The sequence below is a fragment of the Bombus terrestris genome, chromosome 6, assembly GCF_910591885.1.
Source record: "Bombus terrestris chromosome 6, iyBomTerr1.2, whole genome shotgun sequence".
NCBI lineage: Eukaryota > Metazoa > Arthropoda > Insecta > Hymenoptera > Apidae > Bombus > Bombus terrestris.
This window is the reverse complement of record NC_063274.1, coordinates 15124071-15134347: the sequence shown is the minus strand read 5'-3', so window position 1 is coordinate 15134347 and position 10277 is coordinate 15124071. Positions and strand designations below refer to the sequence as shown.

General features: G+C 34.3%; 1 protein-coding gene across 7 annotated transcripts in view; it reads right to left on the bottom strand.

Moving 5' to 3' along the window:
• LOC125385208 overlaps nt 1–10277 on the bottom strand; it is a 68846-nt gene that overhangs the window by 16692 nt on the left and 41877 nt on the right. For all 7 annotated transcript variants that reach the window (XR_007224240.1, XM_048406355.1, XM_048406359.1 and 4 more), the window contains 3 exons: nt 9239–9582; nt 4295–4543; nt 3526–3829 (listed from right to left, as the gene is read on the bottom strand). Coding sequence is in view for 6 of the 7 variants with exons in the window: in XM_048406355.1 (XP_048262312.1) it covers nt 3526–3829; nt 4295–4543; nt 9239–9582 (897 nt within the window). In the remaining variant the exon portion in view is untranslated. The remainder of the gene's footprint in view (nt 1–3525; nt 3830–4294; nt 4544–9238; nt 9583–10277) is intronic.

Sequence of the window (10277 nt, the reverse complement as noted above, 5' to 3'; positions counted from 1 at the left end):
GGCTCCTGTATTACATATCGGTGCGGAAAATTTTGAAATTCGCGCATGGTAATTTACATTACTTGTTTCAGATAGCTATTCATCATTTCGTTATCCACGTCCCATTGGTTGCTTTAGGATCTCGGATAAAAATCGTGTGACAAGTCGATGATGGAACGAGTGATGCGACTCATGCGAATCAACGTCGATCAGAATGAAAAGTTGTAAGAAATTTTTGAACTAAGAAACGAAATATGTAAACTATATAACGTGATGAAACAGTGGTAAAATTAGTAGTCGTAGAGAGCGACAAATGCATCGTGTAACGTACTAGATAAATTTAATATTTCTGGAATCCAGAACCAGGGCGTATTAAGTCACGTTTTTCAAACTTTAAAGCAAAGCAAATCAAAGTTGCAAAAACTTTGTATTGAGATACGGACTGAATGTTATTTTTACGCTATTATACAAAAAGCTTACAATGAGAAAATTTTTACTATCGGAAAGAGCGAAGAATTTGACGCGGAAAACATATAAAATGTTATTTAAAAAAAAAATAGACTTAATACATTCTAGCTTTGGAGTCTAGTTTTTGGACTGTAATGCTCTTTTCGACTTTTTGTTTAGAAAAATATTTTCACGCGTATGGTATAACGCGGAAAAAGTATCTGTCGCGTTTCGTGGGATTATTTCTACGAAAGGACTATAATTTATAAACAAATTCATATAAAGTTATAATTAGTAATAATAGATTATTTCAAAACGTTAGAGTATTAAATTCGTTATTTTTTTTTTTTTTTTTTTAAGGAAAATATCAACTACGATTTAATCATCTTCGGAGAAAGATGTTACAAAGCAATTTTGTTATTTCAAGATTTCATTATCCTCAATAATGTTCACTCGTCAAGGGATAGATATAAGACAAAGAAAATTCTTCCAAATTGATATTAATTATAGCAACAATTATATTTAATTATATCCAAACTGCAATGATATATTTAAAGCGCTCACAAGCTGAATCGATGGATTCTCTACTTCCCATAAATTTTCTTCAGTTCAACGACACTTTCGTATTACACTAGTATGGTTAACTTTTAAATTTCCAAAAACAAAATGATTACTGTCTTTCGTGTCTAATTCATTCAGTCCATAAAGAAAAATACGATAGGTTAAAAATAATAATCGTTGAAATTTATTTTCTATCCTGCCACGCCCATAAAATTCCAGCGGTTACCTCGCAGATAATCCGCAAAGAAGAATGTTTCGATGAATAGGTACCTCGCGTGGCAAACTTCTGCTGCAGATGCGTAAGATTTATTCTAACGTTGGAACAAAACGTCTTGTATTATTCTATTCACGAGGTAACAACGAGCACTGTGCAATCTGAGTAACACACAATGATTTCATTGTGACGATTAATCACAGCTTTGAGTCTATAGTTTCGAGTGACTCGTTCGCTGTGCTCTCTTTGTTCTGAAACACGATTACTTGGAAATTGAACAATGAAAAATTGTACACCTTAAAGGAATGTTCGTTTAAACTCTCAATAAAATTAACAGAAGACCGATTCTTTATGATAAAAGAATAATTTCGTGTTTCGACGAGGAATAACAACGAAATACATGTTTTCTCGAAAGGAAAGGACAAATTTGCAGATGTCGATCTTTCGCAGATTATGTAGAAACAAATTTTATCGTGTCGTAACATGCTACGAGATACAGCTATAATAATAAGTAAAGGGAATAATAGTACAATATCGCTTAAAAGTATGTAAACGCTTCTTTACTTTTGATAGAATCAAATAATTTCATTACAAAATTACGCGGAAAAGGATCCAAACCGATTTTATTCTTTATCACTAGAATGCGGATTTCTATGTATTTATGGGAAATTTGATGGTGTATATAACACGCAAAAATATATAAAATACACAAAATAAAGTATTTGTTATAATACTCGAGAGATGAAACAAATTCCTATTTAAATATCATTTCTTTAGTTCTATTCGTAAAAGTATAAAAGTGCATAAAAATCTGCAATCTAATAATAAAGAATAAAATTAATCTGGATCTTTTTTTGTGTAATTCTATAACGAAATTATTCAATTGCGTTAAAAGTAAGTAAGCATCTACATACCTTTGAGCGATACTGCGGTATTATTCCTTTCTCAGTTATATCATCTACGATCTACGCAATTACAACGAACCATGTATAATTTCACCGATGCAAAACAATCGAAAACCCATCCTTAATTTTATCCACGAGTATGTGTTTTATACGCAAAAGCGAACCTGTCTGTTTTCCAACTTCGTACGGAAAATGGTGGAAGGAAACATTCCACAAATCTAAATAGAAAATCTATGTTCCAATATTGCGTGTTCCTCGTGTCCCAGTATGTCGACACACGATCGATTGTTGATAGTGTTGCCCAGTGCTTCTAGTATTTTCAGCCTGATTCTATATACCTTTGTCCGGCATACGTATGCGTGGCTGTACATACATCCGAGCCGTGACTTAACACGAATGCCACGAAACGTTGTAACTCGGCCATTATGTTGTAATTACTTTTCGAGGCCGGGCCAGGAAATTGTGTATTTTCTATACTTTCGTTTCTCTGGCGGGCGTTCACGCGGCGGCTCGATCAAATTTCATTAAAGTCCAAAGAAGTCAGTTCGGCCGTACCACGGATTTCCATTTAACTGTTCTTTAAGTGATAATTGTTTTGTTACGTGTGTATGGCTTTGTTAGATGCCCGATGACGCTCGCGTTACGGGAGATTCAAATTGGATACAGGTAATGGGATTGACGATCGAGGAAAATGATGACGGCGTTGAAATATCAAACGTTAATATTGCTTTTTGATAAGTATAGATTTTCCGTAATGAACCACCTTAATTGAGGAAGTAGGGCAAGCTCTGCGAAATTGAAGCTCTTAATAGTTTTTTGATACGACTCTCAGGTTTTTATCAATTACGTCAATAATTAGATTAACCTTTAGCTGCGATAATATAATATTACTCTAGTATCGATATTTTGATCTATAACTATATATATATATTCATTGATATAGATTTTTTACAGTTAAAGGTACTCAAATGTTGAATTTTTTAAGCTCCCTCGCTAGATTGTGGTAATGAAACGAAAATACAGACTCTTCTAACAGTTAAGTGGTCCGTAGTTAAAGGCTAAAGTAGACTTTTTCTAACAAATAGAAGATAGGACAGGTAAATATAGGGAAATAATAATTATAATCGGATAATCTTAACAATACTAATTAAAACCAAATAACAGTACTTTAATTTTACTGATATGTCGTCCCTAGAAAAATATCCCCTTTCGTCCCTCTTCTTATCTATTTAACTTTTTTATACTCTACAGAAATACAGTCTTTGATTTGGGGATGTAAATTATTCAAAAATATTTTCACCTTTCTACGTTGCATAGCTTAAAGTACGTTAATCCTGAATTCCGCAATTAAAGTTTAATTCTATCAATTATTTAAAAGAGAAAGAGAGATTTAAAAGAGTTTCATTATGAATTAGCTACCTATTTTTCGCCGTTTTCGGTCGACGCTTCTGAACCTTGATCTTCACTGAATCGCATGATCCGTTCTGCTTTACTTGCGGCTTAATTGCTTCGATAGAGCTCTCCCGACTTTCGATTTGACGGCTCACCAAGTTCTCAGGGCCGTTAAGCAATGGCTGATATTGAGGATTTCTATCGGCGGATGTGGACGACGTGGATGACAGGTCGTCGTCGGTGTGCCGCGACCGTCTCCGTGTCGTGATAAATCTGTTGTTCGCTGATCTTATTCTACGTAGACGGGCCTCGGTTCCGAGTAGGTTGTCGCCTGCGATAAGACAATCAATTTTCATGAAATTCGTGTGACGCTTAACGCTCTCCGGCAAAACTTACGGCTACACAGCCATTGCTGGTTTTATTCTTTGATATTTTCATTGTAAAATTATCGTTGAGAGATCGTTTTGCTTTTTAATACTTTAATTATACGCGTATAAATCCATGTTAAATATTAAACATAAATTTAAAATTTTGATGGTTTGTAATAATTCTCTGGTATTATTCGTTTTGTTGTTCAGAATAAAGCAAAAATAAAATTCGATTTGATGAGGTGCTTGCAGATTAAATTAGGTAAGACGCAAATGTACAGAGATGATTCATTCAAATTCACCTAGTAACAATTACGCTTAATGCAATCGGTGGCGCGTTTAGTAATAGGCAATTAGTGTGCGACCATGCCATTGATTAATTCTTAGAATATTAAAGAAATGTTTTGCGGAAAGTAGTTCGTTATTACCACCAAAATCGTTGTCACTCGATTCAACAAAGTACTGCTTCTTTGTAGCGGCAACTTTCTCCTCCATAGGTAGCTTAGTCATCGTGAATTGCTCCAAAATTTGCAGATTTATTTTCGAACTGCTCTCCACTTCGAAATTCGCCGCGGCCCGCTCCGCTATTTTCAACAGCGTTTCAGGATCGTCCGTATTTTCGGAAGCAATCACAAGCTCCAAAAGCGGATCCTGAAAATCCTCGGCCATGCTCGAATCTAGGATAAATATATATATTTGGTGTTTTTTTTTTTTAATATTCATCGTTTTGCGAAGTCTATTATATCTATAAATAATATTAATAACATTGATATATTCTTCGTTAGACACTGCTCGTTTGCGATTATTATAAAAAGAACTCATTTTTGTTCAACTCCATTTTCAACAACTCCATTTTTGCTGAACTCGATTTTATACTGTAGCAATTTTTATTTCTTTTGGACATAGCTCCATTTTTGCTGAAGTAAAGTTAAATGCATTGAAAATATGGATAAAATTGTTACTTTCTTATACGTATTATACGTTATATCGCATGATTATCGATATTTGTTTATTGTTACTAGGCTATTATCTTCCTTGAAACTTTATCGAGTTAATGTATTAAACGAACAAACGTAAAATAAGAACCTGATTCCAGACAGTTTAAAAAACGATTAAAAGAAGTATCGATACTAATTAGCTACTTTATCAAGTAACTACAAAATTAATTTTAAACAAATGCAAACGGGTTTCCATAATGTAGAAACATTTCTGAAGACCGTAATTTGTTAATTGTTTTGAACAAAATGTTTCGATCCAGCACTGTTTAGTTCAAAGAAATTGCAGTTTCTCAGAAATATAGAAAATTATTTCATTCAAATCCAAACAATTCTAAACGATGTATAAACATCGTTCACCAAAATGCGTATGAGCAGAAATAACAACGAAGATACAAATTTCAAATCCACGAAAAGAAACTTTTTAATAAACTTAATTTTTTACATTTTGCGACCTATATCCGACAAAAAGAAACCGTATACATATACGAATGAAGGCAACATATCAATTGTTGCTGATCTTCCTTGTTGAAAAAGAGAAAAGAGGAAAAGGAATCTTTCTCTTGAAAAAAGAAATTTGTTGCCTGTATCGTTATCTTTATTTTTAAATTTACTTGTTTAAAAATTGAAGTTGTTAAAAATTGCCATTTCTCCGTCCGTGCAGACTTTTGTTTGCCGCAAATAGACCAGTTTTCATTATTTTAATGCGCAAGCTCATTTTCAAGTTTTATTAACGTTCTGCGCACAGCAAGCTGCATAATGAAAGTTGGCCAAGCTGCGTTAAATCCTAACGAATGTGAATTATTTTCAGGCCAAAAATGGGAAATGCTTGTTGTGCAGCGATGCCTGAAACAGTGGCATTTTGTTTTGTTGCTCATGAGCGGAAACGAGATCAAGGACGCCGGAAACAAGAAAGGCGGAAACATAGGAGGCCGCTGAAAAATATTTGAAATATTTCTGTTCGAAACGTTGATCAAGTCTACATTTATGGTTTCGTTGATATTTATCTAATTAGCAAACTCGTAAGAAAATAATACGAGTAACGAGATCTGCAATTTGAGAGAATTGTGGATTAAAGTAAACTTGAACAGAAAAGTCTGTATTGTTATAAATATCAAAGTAGCTACGTTGTTATATGTAAAAATAATTCTTTAAATAAATAGAAATATTATTTTTTCGTATTGCTTCTATCTTTTTGGGGAAAATGGCATAAAATACACACGTATATTAAATTTGTTACACTACACATTACACATATTACATAACATATAATGGTTACAATCTAGTTTAATCTTGTAAAGTTGGCACAGTTTGATTATATCGAGTAAAAAGCAATAAAAATGTACGTAGAGTTGTATAAAAACTTGGAGGAACCGAAGGTGATAATTAATGAATTGATAATATTCTTTGTTAATGGAAACCTCGAAACAGAAGTAATAATTAAAGGAAGAAGGTATAATATTGTAATAATTGCTGAAGAATACTGAAGGATTACAATATTTGATTAACGAAGGAAATTAGGTTACAACTTTGCTAATTTATGATAATCATATGCTTAACGGATGAAAGGCCATAAATTATCCAATGCTTGTTGCACTACTTTTAGGTTAATCAATAAAGTCTCTCGTTTCATTTACGCTTTAATAACCAAATTATCGTGATTAAGATCTGCAAGCTTTTGAATTTAAGTTGAATGACAAGTGTTCGGTTTTAAAATACATGGATCATTATGCAGACAAAATGAGAGCATCTAACGAAGAATCCGCAAGATTTAATCGACTTCTGCTTAACAAACTCGTGAGATTTCCTAATAACGCGAAAAGCTGTAACATTTATATTTCTACTTTGATCTGTTCAGTTATATATGTACGTTCTGAAATTCGAAATTTAATTCAATATCAAATAATTTGTACTTAATAATTACCAATTATTTCACGCCTCGATATTACTTTCTAACGGATAACATCGAAGTTGGAACTTGGTTTTGTTATCGAATTTTATCCGACAAATAAAGACCTATATGCAGCAGTAAAAATTCATACACATTCATAAGCTTGATTCGATTACCATTACTATAGCGCTTCGAAATAACTCACAAAATTTGGATTATATGTAGAGGATATATCAGATTTTAATAAACAAATTGGAGAACACGTAAAGACAGTCAAAGAAAGAAGAATAATTCGTCTTGCATTCCTTTTTAAACTATAAAGAAACGAAATTGTTTATAATTGACGGAATGCATCGTTTGAAAGAAAAATCAAAATAAACAATTTTATTATCGCACATTTTCAAAAGAAAAGAAAATATTTTAATTTTCATTGAATTACAGATTAGGATTGGTTCAACAAATTGCCGAGATAGGAATCGCTCTATTGTGTCCATTGTGAATAATGTCCTTTTTTTTATCGAAACATTTGCAACTTTTAATATCTCTATACCTTTTTTAAAAAAAAAACCTTTTTCATTTATAAACGAAATATCTTGCGCGATGTCTGTAAAAATCGGTTCACAAAACATCTCGCCCGTGGATGCTATAGGATTAACGATATTGAATTTTTTTTTTATTTGTTAGAATATTTACAGTCAATTCTCGTTGAGAATTTTCAGTAACTTCATTTGGCGTGATACAATGACATGGTTTATAATAGTTTTATATTGTTGGTTCTAGTAGGATCTAAGGATTTAATCTAAAGGGTACTTTCTTTTTAGTCTGCGGATCTGGTCCGTCGTGTTCAGTAGTTGGGTGACTAATGGGTTATGGTGGTTGTTGACTCTTGTGTTATATCTGCTTCTAGACTTGTGTATTTCATCTTTGACTGTAGGTATCTTGAGGTCACGGTGGATTGTTTCGTTGGTAACATACTAGGGTGCATTTAATAGGGATCTTAGCGTTTTCGATTGGAAGCATTGGAGTATTTCAATGTTGGAATTACTTGCTGTTCCCCATAGTTGGATTCCGTAGGTCCAGACAGGTTTTACTACGATCTTATAGAGCGTAATCTTATTCTGCGTGCTTAGGTTGGAGCGATGGCTAATGAGCCAATAAAATTTTTTGAGTTTGTCCCTGAGTTGTTTAGATTTGTCTACGATATGTTGTTTCCAGGTTAATCTCCTGTCCAGAGTCATACCAAGGTATCTGACTGTGTCCTTGTTGGGAACTGTTATATTGTTAATGGAGACCTGTGGGCAGGTTTGTTTTCGCAACGTGAAGGTTACATGTGTGGATTTTTTTTCATTAATTTTGAAGCCCCATTTATGGAATCACTTTTCCATTGAGTCGAGACCTCGCTGGAGAGTGGATGAGGCTATTATCGGGTTGGTGTGGGACGCTAATAGTGCTGTGTCGTCGGCAAATGTTGCTATGGTTATATCTGTTGATATTGGTAAATCGACAGTGTAGATGGAGAATAGAAGTGGTCCGACGACACTGCCTTGGGGTATGCCCGCTTCTATTGGGAAAGTTGTGGTAATGGCGTCTGCGTATTTAATCATGAATTGCCTATTGGTTAGGTAGGACTTTAGGATGGAGTAGTAAGTGTGTGGTAGGACTTTTTTAAGTTCGTAAAGAAGCCCTTCGTGCCATACTTTGTCGAATGTCTGTTGGATATCAAGGAATACCGCTGAGCAGTATTTTTTCTTTTCGAGGGTTTGGCTGATATTGTGTGTTATTCGGTGGATTTGCTCTATTGTGGAATGCTGCTTCCGAAAGCCGAATTGATGATCTGGCAGGGTTTTCAGATCCTCTAGAAGTGGAAGGAGTCGATTCGTTAGCAACTTTTCGAATAGTTTTCACAAAGTAGGTATTAGATCATCCTATAAGTTCGTTCCGTTTTTCGAGCGGTTAGATATGTTAAGATTGTTTACATACCTTTCAGTTTCATGAAAAAAATGTAATCCTCCTCTCGTTGTACAACTTCTTCCCATTTTTCAAGTGCATTGGTCCCTTATCGCCGTATGTTTATAAATGGACACATGAAATGTATACACAAAAGTCGGCACGAACTTATGGGATGACCTAATAGAAGACTAATTGGGCGATAGGAGCTAGTTTCGTGTATTGGTTTTCCGGGTTTAGGGATGAGCGTAATCAGTAATCCGGTGTGATTACCAATTGTGTAAAAATTCATATATTATTCTTCTTATTACTATTCTATCTTAAAATATTAAAAATATAAAAATTAAAATAGAAATATCAAAATATTCGCACATCATTATTATTATTCTATGTTATCACTTTATATTAAAATATTAAGAACATGAAATACCTAGCGTACAGTATTAAACATTATTTAAAATATATTCGTTGTTGCAATCCACTATTTTTCATAGTTTTTCATAAAATTCCTTTTTAATTAATGCAATAACTTTACTTACGACTCGCGTTCTTCGAATTCATCTCGCGAACGGCCACAAATTCGCTGGATATTTTGTCAATATCATTACGACTGCTCGCCAGATTATCCAAATTTTCAGTGGTTAGTTTCCGTTGTTGCTGAACGTTCGTCGACACTTTCTCCTTATTATTCGTCGCCGATTTTACTTGATCCTTGCAGGCGGTCTTCGATTTCGATTGCTTCGCGTCGTTGTTGGTCGGAATTCCTTCCGTAGCAGTAGACAAGTCGAGATCGTGGGCGAACGCCACCACATCCAGCGCTGCGGTCAATGCGTCCCCAAAACCGGCCGTAACCGCTGAAACTTGAGGCTCGGCAGTGTTTGGACTGCGCAGAAATTGATTATCTCTCCTTCGGTATTATCCAAATAACATCTTTTACTGGGGACTTTATAATTTATTAGGTTGTCCGAAAAGTTTCTTTCGTTTTATGAGGAAATAATAGACGCACAACGTTTTTTGTTTTATATTTGTGACGGCACTCGACAGCAAAATACCACTGCTCGACACTAACCAGAACCGGACAACGGCAGCGCAGTGGTTAGCGCCTTAGATTACGAACGTTCGGGACCCGGCTTCAAATTCCGGAATTCGAATTTTCTTCCACGATTTTTAAATTAGAAGAAAAACAGCAGTACCCCAGCAGCTATATCTACAACCAGCAGCTACAATTACCACGGACAACACTTACACCTCATATTATTTTTGTACGATCATTTATTATTGTACGATCCATTTTGTTCTGTTGAGATAAACACCGCGACATTTCACAGACTTGGTTTCACGTTTGTATGAAGATGCACTGTCGTAAAAAACACGTTTACGAAAGAGGGACACTATTCGGACAACCTAATGATTTAAATATAATTTACAGTCTACTTTAATAATTTGCCTATTTCGAGACTCGTTTTTCCTTGCTTTTCTTTTTTCTTCGCATCTCATTTGCATCAGCGATAAAAGCACATAAAAAACAAGATGTTATATGTGTCTGAACATTCTTCATACGTAAAAAATTTGATTACA